This window comes from Macaca mulatta, chromosome 1, assembly GCF_049350105.2.
Source record: "Macaca mulatta isolate MMU2019108-1 chromosome 1, T2T-MMU8v2.0, whole genome shotgun sequence".
Classification (NCBI taxonomy): domain Eukaryota; kingdom Metazoa; phylum Chordata; class Mammalia; order Primates; family Cercopithecidae; genus Macaca; species Macaca mulatta.
Window position 1 is genome coordinate 107,069,047 of NC_133406.1, and position 26,248 is coordinate 107,095,294.

Below are 26,248 nucleotides of genomic sequence, written 5' to 3' on the forward strand. Positions count from 1 at the left end.
TGCTGCGATCTGTCCCCATCAATCTAGCTTAAAATCCTTCTGTGGCCTCCCGTGGCCCTGAGAATGAGGACTAACTCTCTGTTCTGCATGCAGGCCCTCCTGAGTCAGGCCTTCTTCTCCAGGCTGGTCACCCACAGTTATTCTTCCCTCCAGCCATCCCAAGCCAGAAGGCCTCCTTCTCAGAACTACTGATTTCACACTTCCCTGTGTGGTACTTCCCCGCTTCCCCCGACTAGGCCTGCTGCTCCTTTTATCCTTGCAAACAGAGCATGGCTGTGCAGTCAGCGAGGATGTCCTTCCAGGCTTCCTGACCACAGGCAGGTGAGAGGCCCTCTCCTTGTGCCCACACCTCCCTCTTTACTCTTGATGTGTTGTTGATGGCAGTTTTCTGGTCTTCACAGACTGTTTAGCCAGCACGGTCTTTTATTCCTTTCTGTGTTGCCCTCAGTGCTTGGCACATTACAGATGTTTCTGAGTATTTGTTAAGTGAGTGAGTACATTCTAGACATGGCTACACGTTTGGCTTTATGTAAGCCTTGCACCTCTTCTCTGAGAGGATCATCTTGTTATCCAGTTAGAAATGGAAAAATGTGAAAACCAGAGTGAGGTTAAGCCCCTTGCAGAGGTCACAGAGGTGCGGAGCTGGAACTTAAACCTCAACCTTTGAAGTGTGGTCTATTTTGCCACAGTCACCCCCTCCTCATCCTGTTTCTCTTCTCACTTCAAGTTTCCTGGTTTCTCGTAAGGGAACGTTTTTAGAGGACGTGTTGCCCCTAAGGAAAATTCCTGCTAGTCTGGAGTGTGGCTTATTGTATCTGGCCCTGCACAGCCTCTCACCTGTCAATCAAACTGGACACTGAGCTTTGGACTCAGCCAGGAACTAGGCATATAGGATGGGGCGGGGGTGGTGGTGAGCAGGAGGATTTTGGGATAAGGTTTTTGCCCTCCAGGCACTCACAACCAAAATGTAGAGATAGGTACACCAGGGAAAGTGAAGGCTTATCTGCAGACAGACACCACTTTGTGCAAACAGGTAGTCAGCCCTCAGAAGTGGGTGGGAAAGAGGGCTTCGTGGATCTGGGCAGGGGACCCTTCTTGAGAAGGTGGAATTTGAGCTGTGCCTTGAAGATGGGCATGGTTTAGATAGGATGAGGAAAAGATAGAGCCAGAGGTTGGGGGTGGGCTCTGGGCAGGAGGGGAGAGCACAGCGTACAGGGATGTGGCCATGGGAAAATACCAAGTAGGCTCCACAGAGGACAAGTGACAGCAGACAGGAATCCTTCAGGGCTGGGTGGGAAGAATGGAAAAGGACGTTGGGGGCAGATTGTGGAGGCCTTGAAAACTGGGTTAAGTTATTCTGGAGACTAGTAGCTCTCAACCGTGTTCAGCACTTGGATTCTCAGAGGTGCCATCAGGGTGAGCTAGGGCCCAGAAATCTGTGGTTGTAACAAGCACCCCACTCAGGGTGAGTCTGTGGCTGGTGGACGGGGGGAACGCTCCGGAAGCGCTGCTTGAAGGGAGGGGCTGTTGCATGTTTTAAGTGGGAGTGGGAGGACAGCAGCAGGGCAGGTTGGGAGAGAACTAAGGGGCAAGGGAACCTGAACAGCAGCTACTGTCTGCCCTTTTCTCCTGTGAGAAGGAGAAGGGTCTGCATATGAAGGAAATGTCTGGAGTACCGAGAAAAGGGCAGAACTGGGAAGCTGCCTGGCGTGGGGGTGGAGAGGGCAAGGGAGGGAACTCATTTACGACTCCATTGCCAATTCCATCATTCATCAGGCATTTATTGAGCATCTACTTAGGTGCCAGGACCTAGGGACACAAAGATGAAAGCTTAGCCCCTGACCTTAAGGAGTTCACAGAAGATGGGATATATAAGCCAATAATTATAACCAGTGTAGCAAGAGCAATGTCAGATGTATGCCCTGGAGGCTGTGAGAGCCAGAGGACAGATTTGACCCTGCCAGGGCAGGTGGGGGGCTGGGGAGGGCTCTGTGGTGGGGGTGGTGTTTGAGGTGAGACTTAAGAATCCAATCAGATGAGGGCAGGAGTTCAGAACTCAAGCATGATTCAGACTTTTTGAGTTCAAATCTTGGCTGTGAAACCTTGAGCAAAGTAACTTCCCTGTGCTTCAGTATCTTCCCCTGTGAAATGGGAATCACTAACAATACCTACCTCTTAGTATTGCCAATGAACACATGTGAAGGTTTAAATTGGGGTCGGATGCAGTTAGCACTCAAATACTAACTGTTGCTACTAAATGGCCAGGGAGAGGGAAGCAGGGAAACCTGGGTAAATCAGATAAAGGCATGTTTCAGGCTGGGCAGTCCCCTGTTCTGACTCTCTGCTCCCAGACTGGGAGCTGCATGAGGGGAGGAATCTCCTTCATTTCTGCACCCTGTATATTGCCAAGGACAGGCTTTCGATGAGGCAAAGCTCTCCATGCATCTGTTGGATTGGATTGAATGATTCTAAAATGTGAAAGCCTGGGACTGGGAGGGCTGTGGGATGCAGGTATGGAGTCAACGTGGAGCCAGATCCTGAATTCCTTTGGAGAAGGCAGTGGGCGGTTACATTGCCACTAAGCAGAGCTGGTCACCCATAGTTGTCCATCCAAGCAAGGAATGAATTGCAGTCCTTCCCCCACCTGAAGCCCTTTTCCTTGAGGGGAGTTTTGGGGAAGCTGAGAAAGGTGGTAGGAGGAGGTGGAGGGAAGACTGAAAAATATCGCACCTCCCCAAAGGGAAAAACTCACTGCCCATGTGACCACTGGAGAATGACAAACTAAGGAGGCGGTGATTCTTTCCAGAAGCAGGGAAGGGTTAAGTCTGCGGCAGGCAGGTTCTCTCTACTTGCTAATCACTGGTTCACACCATATTAATTACCCAGCCACAGAGGGGAGTGCACAGGAGTAAATTAGCTGGTGAGTTCAAAGGGGCCACTCCCCACATTCCTTAATTAAGAGAGCAGCTGGCAGCCAGTGCTGCGACTCCACTCCCTGGGGCCTTTCTCAGCTGCATCTGCTGCGTTGGTCACCGAGGCAGGCATAGTGGCTCCATCTGCCATGTGGAAGAGCCTGCACCCACCATTAGCCCACCTTCACTTCGGGCTGGGGGTGAGGGAGCAGGTGTTGACCAAGGTCACATAAGCTGCCAGAACTCGACCATTAACCCTGAACCGCTTGATGTGGAGTTCCAGGGCAGGGTGGAATTTGGGTGAAGCTTTGTGCCTGCAGGCAGAATGGGGCCACACTTCTCCCAGGAGGAGAGGTGGAGAAGGGAAAGAAAGGTGGGGTGCCTGAGGAGCTGAGAGAGAAGGGGAGCCAGGCAGGAAAGGAGGCAGAGGCAAAGCAGCTGGAAGGAGCGGGCATTTAGCAGGCTTTTCGGGAGCCAAAGGTGGAAGCCAAAGAGGAAGGGTGTTACTAGGGAGTGGGGAGGCCTCCGGGCACTGCTTTGAGGGGGTGGTGTGGGATGGGGACTGGAAGGGGAAGGTAGGACCCCACCTAAGCTCTGTCTTTGTGTCTGCTTTCTGCAGCCACCATGCTACGAGGAGCCACAGACCAAGAGGCTGCCTGGGGCAGCGGAGCCTGTGTGCACCCCTCCCTGGCTAGCCAGCTTAGGCAGCAGTGCCATGACATGGCAGGAAGTCTGGTCTAGAGGGAGAAGACCCTGGAAGGAGCCTGTCCCTGTCACTCCTTAGAAACGCCCACTGTTGCTGAGCCTCTGGAGATGGGAAATGGATGCAAAATGGCCTTACTTCTCATGAGATGGCACTGGCACCGCTTTGAGCCTAAGTGCCTCCTTAACTTTTGTGCCTGAGGTGCCTCTCTTGTCTCACCCTGATCCTGGCCCTGCTGGGGAGAAGTAGAGGGAGCGGAGTCTTCGATGAACTGGAGGCATGGTGCACACAGCTGGAGAGGGAGAAACTGAGGAGAGAGGAGAGAGGAGAAAGTGAGTGGGATGGAACAGCTTGCAGGAGTCTGGATGGAAGGGATCTTTGGCTTACGTCTGTCTGATTTTGAGGCAAAGATACACCTTCCCAGAGATGTGAAGGAAGCCTGCATAAAACAGAAACGAGACCACACTGCGCTCTCTTGAGGTAGAGAGGGGGAAACTGGAAGCTCATGCAGGCATTCACTCACTCATCGAACACCTGGTTCCCATCTTGTGCACACTAATGCATCCAACGAACACTAAAAAGCATCGAGCATGTGTAAGCCTCATGGGGTCAAGAACTCAAGCTGATGGTCCCAGTAATCATAATACTCCTGAGAGGATCAGTCACAATAAGAATCTGTGCCTCATGTGGGAAAGAATTCCAGAACAAGTTCAACATGGGTTCTTCTTCCAAAGAACCTGAGAGAAGGGCCCCTCTGAGCAAAGGCACAGCAAGTGATGAATGCTGAAGGAGCAGACGTGCTGTCGGCTGCCGGTCCTGCCAACGGTAGCCTCTTCAGCAGTGCAGAGGGAGATGTGAACAGGTGGCAGGACACAAAAGATCCCAGTACTGGAGGGAAAAGCCTGGGTCTTTCTCATCTTTACACCCTGTCAGTAGTCACTGTTATCACAGTCGATATGAAGATGAAGGACACAGAGCTATTTGGTGGATGCTTATTTAAATAAAGCCTTACTTCTTAGCCAAATCTAAGAGAACAACTCTGGAACTGAAAGAAATCCCAATGTGTTCAATCTTCCAGGTTTAGAGAAGGGCCATGTTTCATTGTTATTGCTTGTATCTAGATTGTGTATTCACATACAAAACAAGCACCGGTGTCTAATCACATCTTACACTGAAGCCGTCCAGTGAGTGGGTCAGATCAGCATAAACCAGCGCAAGACCTCAAATACCTGAGAGCGCCACCAGAGGGCAGCCACAAGGCTCCCAGATGGAGGTTTTTTCTTGCTCTCTCACTTAAGGAGTGGCTGCAGGTTGCCTCTCCACCCTCAACCCAGCTAGAGTTCTTTTCTCTCTTTTTACCCTGTAGGTAATGTGACCCCACAGAACCCAGGTCCCTAAGAGGAGGCACAGACAAGTCACTCTGGCTGAATAAGTGTTTGCATTTAGCTTTGACTTGAAGCGAGAAGCAATGTTTCACAGGGCAAACCCTTGAGACTGTGAGGAGGCTACTGGCGGGGAGTCCTATGGCTAGCATCAGTGGAGCTGTGGCAGGCCAGGAGGGCCATGGAAAAGGGGAAGTAGAGAAGCAGCTCTCTGGTCTCCCCAGGGTACCCCTCCTCAGTGTCTGCAGGTCTGTCTCTAGAGAACGGTGGAAGTCCCCATTCTTTCTTGGAGATGGCCCAGCCCACCAGTGTCCTGCAGAGCAGAAGCAGGTTCCTGCTGTGACAACTGAGGACTGGAAATGGGGCTTTGGGACTCCATGGGCTGACATCAGGGGAAACCAGTGAATCTGGGCTGAAGGGCAGGGCCTCCTTTGAAATCTCTTCTTTATGTTATTTTTTGAGATTTTATTTTTCTTCAATTTTCTTAGTAATTGTTCATTTGGAAAAATCCTGGCTCATTCTTTTCTAAACAAAGGGAAAAGGATGTTTTCAGCCATGCAAATAGAGCTGGGTGGAGAGAAGAGGTATTCTAGGCAGAGAGCAAAGTGCCTGAGAGGCCAGGCCAATAGTGTGTGTGTGTGTGTGTGTGTGTCTGTGTGTGTGTGTGTGTCTGTGTGTCTGTGTGTAGGATAGGACTTCTCACCTATCTGTCTTGAAGGACCTGTTTTTCTTTTTTATTTCCAATTCATTGCAGGCCTATATTTTTTGTAGAGACAATAGAATAAAACTACTAGAAACATGAAATTAAGAAGACATACAAAATACAAGCCCTGATTTTTATGATTGTATTAAACAAACATAAAATTACTTTGTCAGGTTGCTCTAAAAGCTTCTAAACTCTTGCTTCAATTTTTCTACTTGACTTGTCATGGACTAGTAAAAATCACTTCACAGGCTGGAACAAGGCTGTGGACCACACATTGAGTATTACCGGTGTGGGGCAGGGAAGGTGGAGAGAGAGGAAAACTCAAGAAGGAGGTGGACTATGGGGACATCTGGAAGGGCTGGTTCCTCCCAAGTCTCCATCATCAGTTTTCCTTCATGAGCTGTCTTGTCTATGTTTTTACTTTTTACAAGGGGGCATTATTTTATAGAGGAAGTGGCAAGGCCTTGGTTTCTGCTGGTACGCCCTGACTGACCAGTGAGAACCTTGAGCTTCTAGATTACCTGGCTTGTGCTTCTCAGTCCTCCCAGGGGGGGTCTCTGATTATTGACAAATGGGAGGGGCCCTGGGGTATTCTGGACATGGACTGGACATCTATGAGAGAGAGGAAGAGGAGGATGAGGAAGAGAAAGATGAGGATGGGGAGGGGCTGAATGTACTCTGATGAAATTTATATCTTGTAGGTAGACCAATGCTTTTTAAACTTTAAACTTTAATGGGTATATACATTGCCTGGAGATGTTATTGAGATGCAGGCTCTGATTCAGCAGGTCGGAGTTGAGTTTGGGCGTCTGCATTTCTAACGAGCTCCAAGGTGATGTCAACACAGCTGGTCCAGGGGAGATGCTAGATGCCTGTATTAGCTTCCACGGTGCCAGGAGATCCCTGATCACACTAACATCTCCTTCATCAGCCAGCTGGGTGGGGTCTGATGCAGTCCAGCATCTGTAAGCTGAACCTCACTTTCTCTGCTTCCAGAGCAGGGGCCTATAAAGCTGGAGCCAGGGCCTCATAGGAACAAGTACAACCAATCCTTTATTGACCACCCTCAGTCATCAAGGAGTAAGGACTCCTTGAACAAACCAAATCAAACTATCAGGTATCGCAAATCGTTGATATTGATGAACAATATGAAACCAATTGATAGACCTCTATTAACAAAAAACTAGATGCTACAACCATATACCTTTTTAAACAAGTAAGGGGTAACTGAGTTTTCTGATGTACTCCACACACCAGGGCTTTGGGCAAGCCTCAGTTCTGTCTTTGGTAAACTGGAAGGAATTTGAACAGGAATGGGGCTGTGTGGAAAGGCAGAGCTCTCAGTGCCTGTGAGGCTCTGGCTCTGGTGTCAGGATTCTATGACATTGTCTGGGCCAGGCGCTTTTCTGGCTGACCTTGGTCTTGCTGAACCTCTGAGAGGCTCCTCAGCCCTGCGGTCACTCATGGGCTCAGCAGCAGCTTGGAAGCTGGAAATGCATTCAGAGCTGCCCTGGGCTTAGCCCTCTGGGGTGTGGAGTGATGCTCTTCCTTTTGTTTTTTTTAGTTTGAGAGGTGGGGCGTATCCATTATATAAAACCCTTAATTAAAAAAATTTTTACTGTCGTATCATTTTTTCCTAAGAAGAACAAATTATTTGTTTAGTATTTCAAACACATGTAAGAAGGAAATGACAGGTTTCTTCCACCCGCATGGGGCTTTCACTGATAAGCCCACGGACAGTCCTGGCAGTACCACGGGCTGTTATTGTCACTGGACCACACTGTATTTAGCGCTCACGAGAAATAGCATGCAGGCAATAGTATCAACAGCTATAGGTAAATTTAAAAAACAAAGCAAAAGATAAAACAGAAACAAAACCAACTCTGTAAACTCCAGGTTCACCTGGACTGTAACTTCTCTTGTGACTTTCACAGGAAAGGACAACAGCAACAACCACCAGACCTCCAGGGTGTTTAAAAAAATCAAATGGTGCTGCACAGCCAGGCCCCGCTCAAGGATGCCAGTGCCATCTTGAACACACCACCATACAGTATAACCACCTTCAATCACTGGAATTGTGTCTTATGTAACCAACTAGCATGTGGCATTGCAACCTTACAATGATCATGTGGACACTGAACAGTGGTCAATGTTGTCTTAAAAAAACACCCGCCTCAAAGACCACGCAATCCTGAAAATCTCACCGCAGCATCTCTCAGACTGTAGTCGTCAATATCCCAAGAACTGACCTTTAAGAACAAAATAGAGAGAGATTCGAAATGTTTTCCTATTCCTCTGAGAGAACAATGTTTCAGGGTAAACCTGGTGATATTTCCTGCTGGCATAACCACTCGACAACAGTGCCCCTTTCATTCATTTCTTTTCCCTCTCCACCAATTGGCATTTGGACTGAGAAAGGGGCCAGCAACGAGAAATAAGAGACAGTAAGGCAAAATTACAATGGGAGAAAGTGTATTTGGCTTTTTTTTCTTTTTAAAATAAGTGCATGCAAATACATCTAGAAGCATTTCTGACTTGCCAGGTGCTCTGAAAGGGCAGCAGATGCTGTTTCTTTTCAGGGTCAAGGTAAGCATATTCAAAGGGACTGAGGACCATCATAGAAGCACATGTGCACACACACGTACCAAGTCACGCATGAGTCACTTAATGACAGGGATGCATTCTGAGAAATGCGTTGTCAGGAAATTTCATCACTGTACAAACATCATAGTGTGTACTTACACGAAGCCAGATGGTATAGCCTATTACACACTTAGGTTATATGGTATAGCCTATTCTTTTCTTTTTTTTTTTTTTTCATTTTCTTTTTTTGGTATAGCCTATTGCTCCTAGGCTACAAACCTGAATATAGTAGGCAGCTATGATACAACGGTATTTTCATAGTTAACATATCTAAACGCAGAAAAGGTACAGTAAAAATACAATATTAAAGATGAAAAAAATATATACCTGTATAGGACATTTACTGTGAATGGAGCTTGCAGGGCTGGGGTTGCTCTGGGTGAGTCAGTGAGTGAGTGGTGAGTGAACGTGAAGGCCTAGAACATTACTGTACACTACTGCAGGCTTTATCAACACTGTATGCTTAGACTACACTAAATTCATGAAAGTATTTTCTTCAGGTCGGGCGCAGTGGCTCATGGCTGTAATCCTAGTACTTTGGGAGGCTGAGGTGGGTGGATCACTTGAGGTCAGGGGTTCGAGACCAGCCTGGCCAACATAGCAAAACCCTGTATCTACCAAAAATACAAAAATTAGGAGGGTGTGGTGGTGCATGCCTGTAATCCCAGCTACTCGGGAGGCTGTGGCAGGAGAATCACTTGAACCCAGGAGGCAAAGGTTGCAGTGACCTGAGATGGCACCATTGCAAATAGTAAATACGTAAACCAGTAACATAGTTGTTTGTTATCATTATCAAGTATAGTGTACTGTACATAATTGTATGTGCTATATTTCTATATAACTAGCAACGCTGTAGCTTATTTGTACCAGCATCACCACAAACGTGTGAGAAATGCATTGTATTATGATGTTAAGGCAGCTATGATATCACTAGGCAGTAGGAAGTTTTCAACTCCATTATAATCTTCTGGGACCGCTGTTGTGTATGCAGTCTATCACTGACTGAAATGCTGTTATGTGGCATATAACTATTTCATATATATATATATTTTTTTTTTTCTATTTAAATTTTTTTTTTTAAATTTTTAAACTTTTTTTGTTAAAAACGAAGACATAAATAAACACACACATTAACCTAGGTCTACATAGGGTCCGGATCATCAATATTACTGTCTTCCACCACATCATCTTGTCTCACTGGAAGGTTTTCGGGGACAACAACACACATGGAGCTGTCATCTCCTATGATAACAAGGCCTCCTTCTGGATACTTCCTGAAGGATGAGATATATATATATCGGGGGGAAGTAACATGCTTGTATGGAAATAAAATTTCTGTGGCTTCTGTGTCCAGTGTCACTGACTGACCCTAAGTGTGTGTGTTGGTGGGGGTATCTCCCCTCCCATTCCATTGGTTGGTCTTCTGCTAAGAGGAGAACCCAGGGTTCAGGTGCTCCTGACCAGGACAAGGGCTCAGGGGCTCTGTGATGCTGGGTTTGGGAATTGAAGGAGCCCCAGAAAGAGTCGAGGAGCCTGCTGTCCCCCTGAGGAGCACTGGAGACTGGGGGTGGGGCGTGTGTTGATAGGAGAACACCGTCACAAGCAGAGAACTTCCTCACAGTCGCCAAGGGATTCTTGGAGGGTGTTTCTTATATTCACCTCCTTGGATGAAACCTCACTGGGCTGCAGGCATCTCACCTCTGCATAGATGATAGAACTGTCCTGTGGAAGAGTTGGCTTAGGATGAGGAAGCAGATGTAAGACAGAGGGTGAGAAAGGAGCAGGGATCCCAGCTCACCTTTCTCTCCGCGGCAAACTCAGCAGGCCTGGCTGTGGGGAAAGAGTGAGTTCAGGTCAGGTCTCTGTGCTTCACAGCAAGTACATCTCCTTCCCACCCTTCCTGGCTGGTTGTCTTCCTCTAGAGAGCCAGGGAAGCCAGCGGGGGAAATTCCTTTCACTCCTCCTCAATCTGGAATGGGGAGACCTGGGTTCTAGTTCCAGTTGGACTACACACCAGCTGTGTGACCTCAGGTCCTGGGGGAACTGCCCTTCAGTTAAGAGACTCTTTGATTGTTCATTTCCCCTACTGCCATTTATGGGAAGGAGCAGAAACCCTATGCCAATTCAAACCCATTTTTGCAGACTAGGAATTGAACTAGCAGAGCAGATAAGACATTAAAACGACAGCAACAACAAAACTCCCTGTTTTGAACATCCATTACATGTAGACAATTTTTAAGGTTTGTTTCTAGAACCTAGGTTCCATTCCTAACAACTTATAGTAATCCTGCAAAGCAGGCATTGTCTCCCCTTTATAGATTAGGCTCAGAGAGGACACCTGACTTGCCAAGTCCACAGTAAGTAAGTACATAGAGTCAGGTTTCAAACTCAGTTCTGAGACTCAGAAACCCAAACTCTTCCCATGATGCCACGTGGCCTATTTCTCTGTTAAAGGACCAGCATTTCCCCCACCTCTGCCACCTGACTCTGATAGCTGTGGCTGGAGCTCATAGTCTTCTTGACTCCATCTTATAGTGAGGGCTGTCCTGCTTAGACTTAGACTCTGGAGCAAAGGAAGATTACATCATTTTTTCTCTCTTTTCTTTGTCCTTCACATTGCTCAGGAAAGGGCAAAAAACTCCCTGCAGTTATCATGGTAACAGTGGTGGAGGAGATGGTGTTGAGAATGGTGAATGTAGTGGTCATGGTGGTGTCTGTGGTGAGCGTGGTAGTGGAGGAGATAGGTGGTGGTGGTCATGGTAGCATTGATGATGGTGTGAAGGTGAAGGTGGTAGTGAAAGAGGAGATGGTGGTGACAATAATGGAGATAAATACAATGGTCTTGGTGATAGTGGTGGTGGTCACAGTAATGATAAAAGTGGTAATGACCGTGGTAGTGATACTTTCATTGTAGGTCCAAAACTTCTGTTCGTAAAAGTACCACGTTTGGTCTGAGATCACTCACCTTCACTCCTCTTTGAGGTTCTATGCACCACAGAGTAGACAACACCTTCATCTTTCTCTTTCTGGTGATGCACTGAAAGAAGGAATGAGGCTTAAATAGGATCCACCTGACTCTACCACCTCATGCCATAAGTGTCCTGAAGACATGGAGAGAAGCCCATCAGGGGCTCTGTTATGGTGATAAGTGGCAATGGGGGTTGGTTACTAATGTGGGGATAGCTATCATGGCAAGAGGAGTCAGGCCCCCTTAGCACTTTTTTTTTTTTTTTTTTTTTTTTTTTTTTGCAGCTTCCCTAGCCCTGACACTGTTTAACCCAGAGGTTGACAAACTTTTTCTGTAAAAAAGGTAGTACATATTTTTGGCTTTGTGACCTGTATAATCTCTGTCACAACTATTCAACTCTGTAATATGAAAGCCCTCAAACAAAATAAACAAATGAGCATGTCTGTGTTACAGTAAAACTTTATCTACAAAAACAGGCAGTGTGCTGGGTTTGGCCCATGGGTCATAGGTTTGCCAACCCTTGGTCCAAACCTTCCCTGCCCCGTCTCCTGCAGCCCTGGCTCCCTTCCCACCTCCCTCTCCCACCACCAACTCCATAGCACTCTCTCCTCATGCCCTTTCTAGAAGCTGTTTGTTTTCCTTCCCCAGATGCCTCCAATTCCTGAGACACAGGGCTCAGGAAAGCTCCCTTCTTACTTCCCTTAAGAAGTTCTTCTTGGCCCACATGGGCAGACCACCGTCCTGCTGGAAGTCCTTACCATTGGCATATAGTGGGCACTGCTCTCCACCTGGAGCTGGGGGAGGTAGCTGGGATGGAAGGGGCCCTAGGAGATACAAAGGCATGATTCACTGGGTGTCCCTTAGAGGGCAGGTGGGACAGGGGACAGGAAAGCTGTGAACAAGAATGACAGGGAGGCCACTGAAGGTTTGAGGCCAGTTTGATTAGGAGGGCTAATTCACAGGTCTGGACATGGTTGATTTTTCTGGGATGTTTCCTTTGAAAAAATACCCTAGATGGCTCCATGGGAATCATAAACTAGGAGAAGGTAAGGTGAGCAAGAATGGATCACATTTTTGCTCTCCTCCTAGGAGAGGGCCTAGGCTTACCAGTCAAGCTGCTTTTCAGAAGGAAGAAAAGCTAATAACTTTGACCATACACTATATGCCAGACATGGGGCCAGGCAATCCAAATAAAATATAATCTTCCTAGTAAAGCACCTAACCAGTGACCAGCACATAGTTGGATTTCAAAAACACCTCTCTTCCTAATTCTTTGGTATCTAATATTTTCCACAACCATCTTGCAAAGGTTGATATTTTTATCTCCATTTCATAGATGAGGTGACGAGTGCTGGGAGAGGTGACTTATATAAGGTCACAGTAAGTGGTGGAGACAGAATCTCAATCCAGGTTTGTATGCCTTTTCTCCACTAGCACACTGCCTCTGGAACAGCAGGTGCTTCCAGATCTTTAAAGGTAACTCTTGGGATAGGAATTGGGTCACATGTAGATTTTAGAACACTTGGGTCATGCCTGGTGCCCAAGAAATACTCATTACACTAACAGCTAGAAAGCATCAGAATCAGCGGGTAGGATATGTGGAAATGGCTTCTCCTGTAAAATCAAGAGGGGACTTATGGAGACTTAGACAGATCCCCAGCGATTAAGCATTTTCCAGTGCTCATTTGTCAGGGCTAAGAAATGAGCCTCAGTTTCTGAGTCTCCATTCAATGAAGAGTTCCATGAGTTTGATAGAACTTTATTTTATGGGATGTGTGACAACAGGTAGTAAAAGGAATGCTTTTAAACAAGCACAGCAGAACCTGTACATGCAGGTGAGTGCTACTTTGAAGTGGACCCCTTGCATGACCATATCCTTGTTCCAGTAACACCATCATTGGTCAAATGTTCTAAAAATTGACTTTGGACATTACATCTGTTGACTGTGTTTGGTGGTGGCATATTTCTCTTTGTTAAAGAACAGCTATGATATTTGGAAATGGTTGTGAGTCTCCCAGAGCTGGATTTGGAGAATAAGGCTATTGATCTGGCTGTTTTTCCTGCGTAGCTATGGAATTGGTCCTGAAAGTGACTTTCTGAGCAATATTCTAGAGAATATTTTGTGCGCCTGAGATTCTGACATATTAAGATCACCACCAGCAGTCCTGTTTGCATGAGAGACAGGCTCCTTAGTAAAATGAAGCCTACCTGCTCCAAGGTTGGCAGTGGGTATGGTGGTGATGGTCTATAACCTCTACATCAAGAGGATGCTCTTTTGTTCTCTGTGAAAGGCATCTTCTTCTTGAGGATCTTTCAATAGTGGCCACTGTTTCACCATCTTGTTTGGGGCTGGGGAGGGAGGCAGTTGTGCTACATTACTCTGCCATTACTCTGCCTTTAATGCTTTGACTCAGAGGTGAGTGGACAGAAACAGAAACACCTGTATTACTGAGGCCAGGCTAGGCCATTTGGAGGAGACTTCATTAGACACAATGACAGTAGAACTCACAGATCTTTGGTTTGTGGTTCCCTACTTCAGCTGTCTCCCCAATAGCTCTGGGTCTCCTCTCCTTTTCCCCCACTAAGAAGGGATACTTAAAGCAACTCTAGCCTGTAGTGAATCCAAACTCAAGACTAGTGAGAAGGGTGGAGATGGGAAGTTATATGGACAAAGACTATAAATTCAAAAGGGGAGAGGAAGTTGAAGTCTGGTCCAAGCCCTAACTAGGTGCCTGGTGAGGCAGGGTATTGGGACTAGGGCTGGGGAGAGACCCTTTCAGGTACCCTGGTGGATGCAGGAAGGAATGCTTTGAACGTATGACTGGGTGGTCTTCCTTAATTAGCAGGATGGCCTAGCTCCTGGAAAACTCGTCCCAAATTTCTCAACAGAGGGAGCTGCAAGCTTAAATAAGTACATCTGTCTTTGGAGGTCTATGAGAGCAATCACTTTTGTCCCAGACAAGCAGAAAGTAAAAACATTGCCCCTGCAGAGGATGAAGTGGTGTTGAGTTGAACCTCTGTAGGCAGATTTGAAGCCCTAGGAATGAACCAACACCAGATAGCTTTGGCACTGGTAGCCATTCCTTACATGTGGCCTGAGTTGAGCAAAGGTTAGAGTTGGAATAAACGCGTGGCCACCCAAACTAATTGCTTTGAAAGCCAACATTCATTCTTATGATCACGACTGAGACAGGAAGAAGAAGAAAGTCTGGAATATCAAAATAAATAGATAACCTGAAATGTCGTTTATCTGATTGTTTTCCTCTACATCAGAATTTTAACCTACCTTTTTATTTTCAGTGACTTTGATTAGAAGCATTAGAGAATGCACAGAGGAGAAAGGGCAACCTGGGAACCTGCTGGGGCGATCTGCTTAGATTAGAATGAGAATTTACTGAGCACCCACTATGTGCCAGTCTAAGCAGATCAGAGCTCTGCTTAGCAGAGCTCAATGAGAGAGAAAGGAGGAGGTCTTTTTTTTTTTTTTTTTGTCATATTCCTAGCCACAGATTGTCTTTCAAATGTAAAGGATACTGACATACATCACGTTTGGCTTGTAATAGTTCCTTGGTTTATGTTCTATTCATGCCTGAGTGTGCAGTTGTGTGTTTGTGTGCATCTCTGGATGACTGTGAGCGTGTGAGCAAGTGCATGTGTGTATACGTCTTGGAAGCATTAACTGTCCTTCCATGTGCCCCTTTGTGTGACACAGGAAGAGAAGTCCCCCCTCCCACGCCACACCCAGGAGAAGAGAGTGGCTGGCCCTGTCAGATTCTGGCTTTCCAAAGGCTGGGCAGGGCCTCGCACAGGGATTCAGAAGCTAAGAAAGCCAAGAAGAGTTACTGACCAGCTTTTCTCCAGGGTCTCAAATAAACCAGAAGTGCAGCAGCAATGACCATCATGCCAAGCAGGCTCGCAGGCAGCCAAGGAACCAGCCAGTTGCTGCTGGTGGGAGTGGACAAGACTTGAGAACCTGGGAACGGGGAGAAGAAGCTGGCCATGAGCACTGAGGATAAAATTCAGAAATGCATTTCAGCCTGGCATGGAAGAGGCAGAATGACTGGTATTAGAGGAAGCATCTAGCCTGCGGGAGCCTCGTAGATGGGCATGAAGGATGGCTCAGGGGATGGCAGCAAGGATGATGGTGACACCATGAGTGACCAGGTGACTGCTCCCCCCATAATGCTCCCCACTCCATGGACTTCAATATTTCTCTGCCAGGCTCAGTGGACAGATGGACCAATTAAGGTCCGTGCTCGGTCATGCAGTGGCTGCCATGGGTCCAGCACTGTGCCAGGCGTGGTGGGAGGTACACAGAGGGTGAGATCTGACCCCCGTCAGCTTGCTGGGGCTCAAAGCTTTGTTGGAGGACAAAACGCACCCTTCAGGGAGAGCTTCTTGGGCTCACTCCTCTCTCTGGAGACACCGTTCTCAGCCTCGCAGGAGTAGTTCCCAGCATCCTGCTCTGACTTCACTGGGAAGAGGAGGGAGGCGTTTCCACCACAGGGAGCTGAGTGGTTCCCCACAATCTTCTCATCAAGGTAGAACAAGTACAGGACTGGAGGGGAGCCCCTCTGGGCCTCACAGAGGAGCTGCACCATGTCCCCCACAGCAGGGTCAGTGGGTCCGTGGTGCAGAGTGAGCACAGGACGGGACACAGGAGCTGGGATGCACGTGGGATGGGAGGCTCAGCCTGACCACCCAGGACCCTGGCTCCCTCCTCTCCTGGGGACCTTTCCCCAACTCCTTTCCCCCCAGGGGATCCCATTGCCTGATGCCCAGGTCCCTGGGGGTGTCTCCACTCTCTCGCACACTTACCCTGCACTCTGACCTCCAGCTGGGGGCTCTGCTTCTGGACCTGGCCACCCTCGGTGGCCACCTCACACCAGTAAAGCCCAGAGTCTCCCTCCTTGACTCCTGGGATGCAGAGTTCTGGGTGAGGGCCCCTGTCCTGCAAGGTGTGGCTGTCCTTGTAGAAGGAGAAAAGGAGCCTCAAGGCTGACCTCAGGGGATGCAGCTTTGTCTGACATCTCAGGGTCACCAGGCTACCCTCTCGGGGCTCAGGAGAGGGGGCAGCACTCAGCACAGGAGGTGGGAACAGCTCTGGGGAGATGCAGGCCCAGGGCTCAGGAGGGGAGTCCCGGATGATGAAGCCCCAGGAGGCTGAGGCCTGAGCTTCTACTCATCCCGGGCTGCAGCCTGGGGACACCGATGGGAGGCAGTTTGATCCCCAGGACCTGTCCTCTTGTCCTCATCTACAAGCTCTGAAATGACTTCCACACAGCCAGGTCCTTCTGGAATCTTAGAAGTCAGAGGCAGAGGGGCCCTTCGAGGTCCTCTAGTCCACAGAGGGGAAGGGTGAACCTGGACTGGTCCAGGCTCTTCCCAGTGCCCCCGTTCCAGGAATCTCCCCACTCCTTCCCCTGGCTCCATATGTGCCCCATGGTGGGGAGAGGGGGGTATTGAGACAACATCTTGGGAAACCTCGGGGCCCCATTCATGGGCCCAGCACGAGGGGCAGCCAGAGACAGGGGTCCTGTCCAGAGAGCTACTGGCCTCTAGAGACGGGATCCTTGAGTGGCACCTCCTGCCCCACAAACTCCCAAGCTGGTGACTTACCTTGGACTTGAACCATGGTAGTCTCTGAAGTTAGTGTGAATGTCTGTGGAATATACCACACCTGCCCAGTGCAGCTGTACTGGCCACGGCTCTGCACTGTTGCTGCCCCCATGGACAGAGTCTGGTTCTCCTTAGAGAAATGAAGGAATTTTCCATCTCTGTAGAACTTCACCTGAGACAGTGGTGTATTCTTCCACCCCTGACATTGCAGAGTCAGGGCATCGCCTTCAAACACAGGGTTTGGCCAGGCTTGGAGGTACAGCCAGGCTGCGAGACAGAGGAACAGGGCAGCCCTGGAGTTGCAGGTCCCATCGGTCACTTCTCTCTCTCTGTCCCCCAGCCTAAGGCCTCCCTCTGGGGATGGAGGCCCTTGGATGGCACCAGTGCAGTGTCACTGTCTTCAGTCTTTCATGCCGACCAGAGAAGGGCAGGACCTGGACTTCCTTTACTCCTTCTCCTTCCTTTCCTTCTTCTCTCCTTCCTCTTCCCTCTTTCTCTTTATTCCTTTCTCTTCCCCTGCCCTTCTCTCCTCTCCCTGTGTCTTCTCTCTGGCTTTCCTCCCACCCCCACCCTCCTTGTCTTCCTTTATATTGCACTTTCCTGTCTGCCTTGCCAAGCTTGGCTTAATTGCATTCATTCTGTTCATTGTCTTGCCTCATTCCTCCTGATTCAATTCCCTCCAGCCTAGATTGGCTTCTCCTCCTCTGGCTACCTAATGTGACACTTTCTGCAACCTTCACTTCTGTTAATAGCAGCATCTGTGTTCACCAGAAAGCAGTTGGTGGGGAGTGTTGGAGGTGCCACAGCCTGAGCTCTCTCCCTCCTGCCTTCCTCATTGGGCTTCTCCAGGCCCAGCCTCCATCTCTACCTCAGCAGGGCATTTCATCTTCCACCACTCTCATGGAAGGGATTTGTTCTCTCTGTCTCTATTCCTAAAATGTATTCTGTGCCCTGATGTGAGCAGGAGAAGAGCTCCCAGGGATCCACTATCACCTGCAGGGCAGCAGCATCATTGCCTGCAGGGCAGGCTGAGCCTGTCCTCAGTCTGTATCTGTCCCCAGGCTGTATCATATCTTTGATAAGCCAGACACCCCCATTCCCAGACAGCCTTCTGAGCCATCCTGATGGCTTGAGACTAATGAAGAGTAACTGTTAGGGAGCCTCAGCATATCCTGCTCTTGTCTAGATCTTGTGGATCCTTAGGACCCACTCTCCTCACCCTGGAAGAAATGATGCTTACCGCATTACTGAATGGCAAGCCTTGCTTCCACTACTGCTTTTCCTAACAGCACTAAGTATTGGTTTGAAGTATCTCCCCCTGGAATCACAGGGTATGTCCTTGGAGGTCAAGATTTCATAGATCAGAATTTTTTCCTGTTTGACAGAAAGCTCCATGGAGGTCAGTGTCACTGAATGGGCTGGAGGGAAGGGGATCTGAGGAAGGAAGGAAGGAAGGCTGATCAGCAGACAAATGTACCTGCTTCTCTGAACATAAAAGGAAGGAAGGGAGTCCCAGTCTTGTTGAGTTGAGAATATAAGAGCTCCAGAACCACATGGAGAGAAGACAGAGGCCATAGCCACTTTTAAGGGTATAGGATAGAGGCCTAGAGCCCCACTGCTGAGGCTTGGGTCACCTTGGGACTACCCTCGGCCTTAGACTAGTGGAGTTCCAGGTTCCTCCTTTTCCTGGGAACTGGCCAAGACACCTGAGGAAGGGGCCTCGTCTGGTGCTGCTCTGCAGATGTTTCTGGGGGATCCCATGGCACTGTCCTGTTCCCATCCAGTAAGTTGTGGCCCATAGACATACTTTGAATTAGAAGAGAAATGGACACAACTTACCAGTTTTCCCAACACAGGGAACTGCAAGATAACAAAGTAACATAATTAGGTTAAGTAGCAAAAAGAGCTTTCTGACAAGGAGGTCTGTCACTTCAGCAATTGGGACTTACACCCATTCAACCAACCACCCAGCCACCAAACCGCCCATCCACCCATCCACCCAACCATCCAACCATCCAACCATCCAACCATCCAACCACATAGCCACTCAACCGCCAAGCAACCCAGCCATCAGCCATCCAACCATCCAACTACACAGCCACCCAACCACCCAGCCACCCAGCCATCCCATCATCCAACAACCCAACCATCCAACTGTTCAACCATCCAACCACCCATCCACCAAACCGCCCATCCACCCATCCACCCAACCATCCAACCATCCAGTCACCCAGCCATCCTATCATCCAACAACCCAATCATCCAACTATTCAACCACCCAACCACCCAGCCACCAAACCACCCATCCACCCATCCACCCAACCATCCAACCATCCAGCCACCCAGCCATCCCATCATCCAACAACCCAACCATCCAACTATTCAACCACCCAACCACCCAGCCACCAAACCACCCATCCACCCAACCATCCAACCATCCAGCCACATAGCCACTCAACCACCAAGCAACCCAGCCATCAGACATCCAACCATCCAACTACACAGCCACCCAACCACCCAGCCACCCAGCCATCCCATCATCCAACAACCCAACCATTCAATTATTCAACCACCCAACCAGTCAGCCACTTGACTACTCAATGTTTATGGTGGACCTACTCCCTAGAACTCTTTGCTCTATCTCAGTTCAAATATTGCCTTCTCAAACACGTCTTCCCTGAGACTCCAATCAGAAGAATTTTCCCCAGTCACTAAAACAATGCCCCATTGTATTATCATCAAAGCACTTATCACTATTTGAATTTATCTTATTCATTAAATTGCTTACATATTATCACCTGTCTGTCTGTCTAGAATGTAAGCTCCACATTAGTAGGGACTCTGACTATCTTACTCATTGCTATATTTTCTATGCCTAGGACCTGTGCCTGGAACACAGTCTGTGTTCAGTAAGCATCTGCTGAATAAATGCACGAATGCTTTCCTTTGCATCCAGTTGTATGAGGTGGGAAGCAAAAAGTAGAAAACACAGGACTAGACTCTTGCACAAATGTGCCAGAGAACCCATATAGCAAGGGCAGGGCCTGATTCTTGTGGTCCCATCTGTCCACAGAACTCTGGTGAAAAGGGTACAGAAGTGATCAGACTGAGGAGGCCAAGTCCCCTGAAAGAGTAATCATCAAAGGATGTGAGACATTGTCAGGCAGCACAGATGAATAAGAGAACTACAAATAAACTGGATGCATCCCACATCATGCTTGCATCTTGGATGTGCTGCATTCATCCTTTTAAATGAGTGGTGTGAGAATAGGTAACCTGGGAAGAGAGGCCAACTCACAAAATGATGACAGATATGGTTAGGTAGGTTTGAATAACCCAAGTAATGGAAGACTCGAAATTGAAGGTCACAGCTGGATATGAAGCAGTGAAGAATCTTCCGGACTTTGGGGCAAGGTGTGAAACAATGAATGAATGTAGGGCTGAGTGCAGTCAGTCCAGCCAATCCTCATACATTTATTTGTGTCCTTCATTGCTGACATGTCCTAGGTATTTTGCATAACACCAACAAAATGCAAGAATGGCCTTGGGAGGGCTGGGTGAAAACCCTCTAAGAGCAGATGTTTGGCTCTGTCACATGGTGTCATCTTTGTTTTCTACAATACTTTGGACACAGATGGAATCTTTCAGCTCTATTCTCTATTCAGCTCAGGATCAGCTCAGTCATAAGTTCTCAAGAGTGTGCAGAACAATGAGTCTCTTCCTCATCATCCCTCCAGTTCCACCCCAACCCCCATCTATGAGCTTGGTGCAGTGGAAAGCATGCAGGATTTGGAATCAGATGACCTGGACTTAAGTCATGAATGTGACTCTTTCTGTATGACCTTGAACAAGTTGTCTAAATTCCAAGAGCCTTCAATATCTCGTTCTGTCATATCACATAATAGAAATGATAATAGTCATTTTTTTTTTCTTACAGTGTAGTTGTGAAGGTTATATTGACCCACTGCCTGGGAAAGTGGTTACTACACTAACTGAAAGCAGAAAGGCGGCCTGACCTCAGAGTGATAGAGACCTTACTCTGTAATAATGTCTTCCTTCCCTTCCCCTCCTCACTGGAAAACAATTTTGCAGCTACAAAGTGCTAAACAAGCAGGGTTGAGGCCACTGAAGCCAAAAACAAGACAGAAGGCACCCAGGAAGCATAGATGCACTTAAAATGAGCTCATGCCCCCAAATCCCGATGACTTGCTGCCCATGGTACTGCAAGATCTTGGAGGTGGGATTACAAACTTGCTTTCTGCAATCAAAACAGCAGCCAACTGGGAACATACACAGTGGGTGACACCTGCTCACAGCAGTTTCTGCAATGAGGGCCCAGGGACCTCCATCAGCCATATAGGCCAAAGATGAGGTGACAGTATAATGAGGTGGCCGAGAGCTACTGTCAAACCAAGTTCCATAATAGAGTTCCAAAAAATGAAGGCAGCAGCCCCTGCCAACTCTAGGAGCAGGATAATTTCCTCTTAGAGTTTCTGAGGGATCGGGAGATATTTATCTGGGAAAGATACAACAGAGGAGAGACACAAAATACTTAGTGGGCTAAGCTTAAAAGAAGGGAGCGACTTATTCTGAGTTACTTTATAGGACAGAAATGGAGACTAGAGGGATCAGGGAGGCAGATTTCAGCTCACCATGAAGAACTCTGTCACCACTGAGCTCTACCACTGTGGAACAGGGTGCTGTGCCAAGCCGCAGCAGTCACATTGCTGGGAGCGCTGTGTGGGACCCCATGACACCTCCTATGGACGCTGTGGGAGTATGCAGGGAGCAGGCTCCAGTGGTAGGAGGGAAGTTGGCTAATGTTCAGCTCAGAAGAAAATTAAGCTTAATTTCCCAAACTTTAAGTACATATTTCACGTTCAGCCAGGTCCCAGCATGCTCAATGTCAGGGTTCCTTTCCTGCTGGAGTCCTGACAGCCAATAATAGTAATAGCCACCAATTTATTATGACCATACCCTGCTCTTGAGAGAGGAAATAGCAGCTCTACATGATACATGTTTCTACACACCCAGCCGCAGGGCCTGTGATTTAGGCTGTTTTTCTGGGGTCCCTGAGCATCACATGGGACCAAATGTGCTGGTGCTGGGTTCTCCATTACACTGTGCACCAGTCAGCCCGTCACTGACTCCCTTCCTCTCCTCCTTTGCTGTCTGTCATCCTTGTCCTGGGTTCCAAGCTGGAACACTCTCAGACTGTATCTAGACAACTCCAAGGACTGTTCCTTTTACAAGGTAGTGCCATTTGCTCCTGTGAGTCTTGTGCCTGGAGTATATCCAGGCACTGCCTCAGTGTGAGCATTAGACCTTTCCATTTGTCCAAATGGCCATTCGTAAAACACACAGAGTAACACGCTACGCTGGAGAAGGAACATTGAGTGGAACAGGCATTTTCCTCACAGGGTCAAATTCTCACAAACTCTGTCCAGGAAGAGGTTATATTTAGGAACAGTTTTGCTTTTCCAGTTCAATGAAAACAAACAGCAAACAAGCTATTGGGACCAAGAATTAAAAAGTAGGTCCACTTGGAAACTGTAAAGTGAAACAAAATATATGCACAAATTATTTCTTTTAGGTATAAGGGGGGTGATACTGGCTGAGACTGAGCTGGGTCTGGGGGAGCCCAGTCACCCTCCTCGTGCAATCCTCCACCCTTAGACCAGCTCCCTCAGTTACAAGTAACCTGCATGAGGAGGAATGGAGAGAAGAGAGAGAGGCATGGATCAGATAATGAAGCTGATTCTTCAGACCAGCCCCATGGGTCTGAAACAGCCTCCAACAGAGAGAAGATGTATGCGGAAGAGAGACGGTCAATTTGAAAAGGGCTTTGGTTACTCAGGGCACAGGCCTTTCAACCAGGTGAGAGGTCTGATCATTGTTAAGTGGTTCTAAGAAAATGCTGAGGCTCCATAAAAATATGTCACCCTGTAAAATTCCACCTCCCATTGCCGAGCAAAACGTCTGGGACTGTTATCCCTCATTTCCCTGACTCCTGCCGTGTTGCCCCCAGCGGCCTCTTTCCCTTCTGTAACTTCAATTTCCTTTTGAGACAACTATTATTAGTATTTTAACCTGATATCACAAGGTAGAAATGTCATTGGGAAGTTAGGTGACCTTGTAATGTGATTTTCTGCCTCCCTAATTTATCTCTGACATATCAAAGGGCTGCCCTGCCAAGGACCCAGGACAATGGGATAGGAAACACTGAGGAGTTTCTCCTACCCCAGTGCCCATCTCTCCCAAGCATGCCCAGGTACACGCACCTGTCTTGAGCTCCGGCCACAAACCCACTGGAATTGGAAAAGGTGTCTCAGGGATGACTTATGGTCCTTAGTGCTCTAGGAGGGGATGCCCAAGCTGGTTGACTTACCAAAGAGCAGCACAGCCATCCAGAGCAGCATGGGGCCTGTCCTGGCACAGAGGAGGGAACACAGGTCAGAAACAGGCTGGGCGAAGCTGACAGAGAGCAGCCAGGCCTCAGGATCGAAGGTGGGTGAGTGACCTAAGCTGGGTAGTGCTATAGCTTGATAGTTGAAATAGGAAGTGGGAAAGAAACTTACAAAGCTCTAATTGGTATTTCTTCTTTGGCTGAAGAAGTATTACATGAATTAATTTGCTTGAACACTAAACATGAAGGAGTCAGTATGTCACTAATAAATCCCTGACACTTTCTGTGGCTTCAACAAGCCTATGCCAGGGAACTAGGATGGAACATGGTTACGGGACATCTCCACTAGAAAGATCCAGAGACGGCCCGAATTTGCTTGTCCTCAGCATCATTCAGCCTGGGAGGCAGCGCAGCACTGGAAAACTAAGATCACCCACCCCTTGACTCCCAAGCGACCTCCCAGCTTCCGAGGCACTCCTATCTCCAGCAGTAAATGTTTGTGGACGCTGCAGTGAGATGGAGAAGTGGAGCCCTGAGGACAGTTCACAGGATCCTCAGTTCAAGAAGGAATCAAGCATCGATGAGTATGGAGTAGAACACAGATGGAGCTTCGGAATCTGAGGCTTTTAAGACTGTCAGGTATTATTTTGAGAAGAACTCTTCCTTAAAAGACACCATTAAGAAAGGGAATAGACGAGTTGTGGTGTGATGAGATAGTTTAAATACATGCAGCTGACAAAGGGCCCACATAAGAAATATAAGAATTTCTGCAAGTCAATAAGAAAAAGACAGACAAATACTAGAAAAATGGGCAAAAATAATTGGATAGGTACTTCACAGAAGCAGATATCCATGTGTCAAATCAACATAGCACAAGGAGCTTGATATCATAAATCACTGGGGGAACGCAAATTTAAACCACAGTAAGATACCACTACACCTTCTGTAAGAATAAGGGAGTGATACCGGCTGAGACTGAGCTGGGTCTGGGGGAGCCCAGTGACCTGCCCCATGCAATCCTCTCCTGAGTATTGGTGAGGATGTGAAGAAACTAGAACTCTTGTACACCACCAGTGGGAATATAAATGGTACAGTCACTAGAAAATGGCTTGGCAGAATCTACCAAAACTAAACACAAGGATCCCTGATGGTTCAGCATTTTCACTCTTGGGTAGATGTTGAACAGAAATGTATACATACAGGCATCAAAAAACATGCACACGAGTGCTCATAGCAGCATCATTTGTAATAGATACAAACTGGAAATTATTCAATGTTCCCTCAACAGAGAAAGAGGTCCCACATTCCCATCTCCTCTGTGGACAGAACATGAGAGTTTGTGGTGAAACACGGAGTCAGGCAAAATACTAGGAAGCATTTTCTTTCTTTCTTTCTTTCTTTCTTTCTTTCTTTCTTTCTTTCTTTCTTTCTTTCTTTCTTTCTTTCTTTCTTTCTTTCTTTCTCTCTCTCTCTCTCTCTCTCCTTTCTTTCTCTTTCTCTCTCTCTCTCTCTTTCTTTCTCTTTATTATTTAGAAGGAGTCTCGCTCTGTTGCCCAGGCTGGAGTGTAATCTTGGCTCACTGCAACCTCCGCCTCCCGGGTTCAAGTGATTTTCCTGCCTCTGCCTCCCAAGTAGCTGAGATTACAGGCATGAGCCACCACGCCCGGCTAAGCATTTTCTTATGGTAAAGTTATTCCTGGAAATCTTTAAGTGAGAAGTTCTACACGTGGAATTTGATGGAATTTGATGTGCTTATTGCTGAGGCCAGGGATGGAGAGAGAGAATTTTCTAAGTTTTCTTGACCTAGATTATCTGATTCAGTGGAAGTGGGAAACTAATTTGACACTGCCAGGCATTTTTTTTTTTTTTTTTTGGTGACTCAGTTGTTTAGGAAAGAGGTAAAAGTAGTGAGGAAGTAAAGTAGGAAGTAAATCTCTTGTCCACTCACCTAAAGATGGCAACATTCATACATTTTCCTCTATCGTTCTCTTTCCAACAGATCTCCTGAGTTGTCTCCAGCTTCGTTCAGCTGCAGGTCCTGTGGTTGTGTGGAGGCCCTGCAGGGCAGCAGCTGGGGCAAGAGAGAGAGGGGATAACCGCAAGTGGTCTAGCTTGCAAACACCTACGGTGGTTTGCACACAGAATGGTTGACGCCTCTGCCCTGGCAACTTCTGCTTTCACTGGGTTCTAGCGGCATCCGACCTTTCACACTTCCCTTGCAGAGCAAGATGCTGTTGCGCCTTCAGAGGTATTGGTGAAACCAGCTCTCTGAGCTGAGCTGGCTGCATGTCATTCCCCTGGGGATGAAGGTGACCCTCGGGGAGCAGCAACAGGGCTGCTGCCCAGGTTAGGAATCTTTCAGGACTCAGGCTGACCTTGAACTGATAATGGGATGGGTTAGCGGAGATATTAAAACCCATGATACTAACACTAATACTCTAAGGGAATTCAGGGGCTAAAAGGAGGTGGGAGGAAAATAGAGTGTGGATGAGGATCCAGAAGAGGAGCCAGAAGAGGCTCCAGGCCCAGGTGCTCTCATCGCTCAGAGTCAGTTGTCAGGGCGGCATTAGTCAGGGACAATGGCCGTTGGGGAATAGGATAAGTCATTGCAGCTCCCAGAGGCGAGAGGGGAGAGCAGGAGAGCTTGGGGTAGGGGACAGCTCTGCATGGTAGGCCCTGGAGCCCAATATCTGTGCTTGAATCCTCATTCTGGATACGAATCTGGTGAGAGACCCTGGGTAAGTTTTTAACCAGTCTGTTCCTCAGGGTCCTTATCTTTAAAGTGGATAAATAATTATACCTGCTTCATAGGGTTGTTATGAAGGTTAAACAAGATTAAAAACATGAGACGCACTCGGACAGCAAGATCTAATAGAACTTTCAGTGATGATGAAATGTTTTCTGGGCTG

General features: G+C 47.8%; 1 protein-coding gene and 1 long non-coding RNA gene across 37 annotated transcripts; one reads left to right on the forward strand and one right to left on the reverse strand.

Moving 5' to 3' along the window:
- The first annotated feature begins 40 nt into the window (after window positions 1-40).
- Window positions 41-7,329, forward strand: LOC144330360 (uncharacterized). Its single transcript, XR_013396438.1, has 2 exons — window positions 41-321; window positions 3,532-7,329. It is a non-coding gene; the product is annotated as an uncharacterized LOC144330360 (long non-coding RNA).
- Window positions 7,330-9,371: 2,042 nt separating this feature from the next.
- FCRL6 (Fc receptor like 6) lies at window positions 9,372-25,410 on the reverse strand. Of its 36 annotated transcripts, none has more exons than XM_077941187.1 (11): window positions 25,288-25,410; window positions 23,322-23,362; window positions 18,773-18,793; window positions 16,934-17,063; window positions 16,133-16,417; window positions 15,696-15,977; window positions 15,162-15,287; window positions 12,073-12,138; window positions 11,312-11,383; window positions 10,145-10,176; window positions 9,372-10,068 (listed from the first exon to the last, which is right to left on the reverse strand). In XM_077941187.1, exons 1-11 carry the CDS (start codon window positions 25,301-25,303, stop codon window positions 9,943-9,945), a joined length of 1,197 nt encoding a protein of 398 aa, XP_077797313.1. In that variant the 5' UTR covers window positions 25,304-25,410; the 3' UTR covers window positions 9,372-9,942. The 36 variants fall into 36 exon arrangements, with proteins under 36 accessions (XP_077797313.1, XP_077797341.1, XP_014968309.3 ...); XM_077941215.1 differs by having other exon boundaries at window positions 16,133-16,231; window positions 16,934-17,200; XM_015112823.3 differs by having other exon boundaries at window positions 16,934-17,200.
- Window positions 25,411-26,248: the final 838 nt, after the last annotated feature.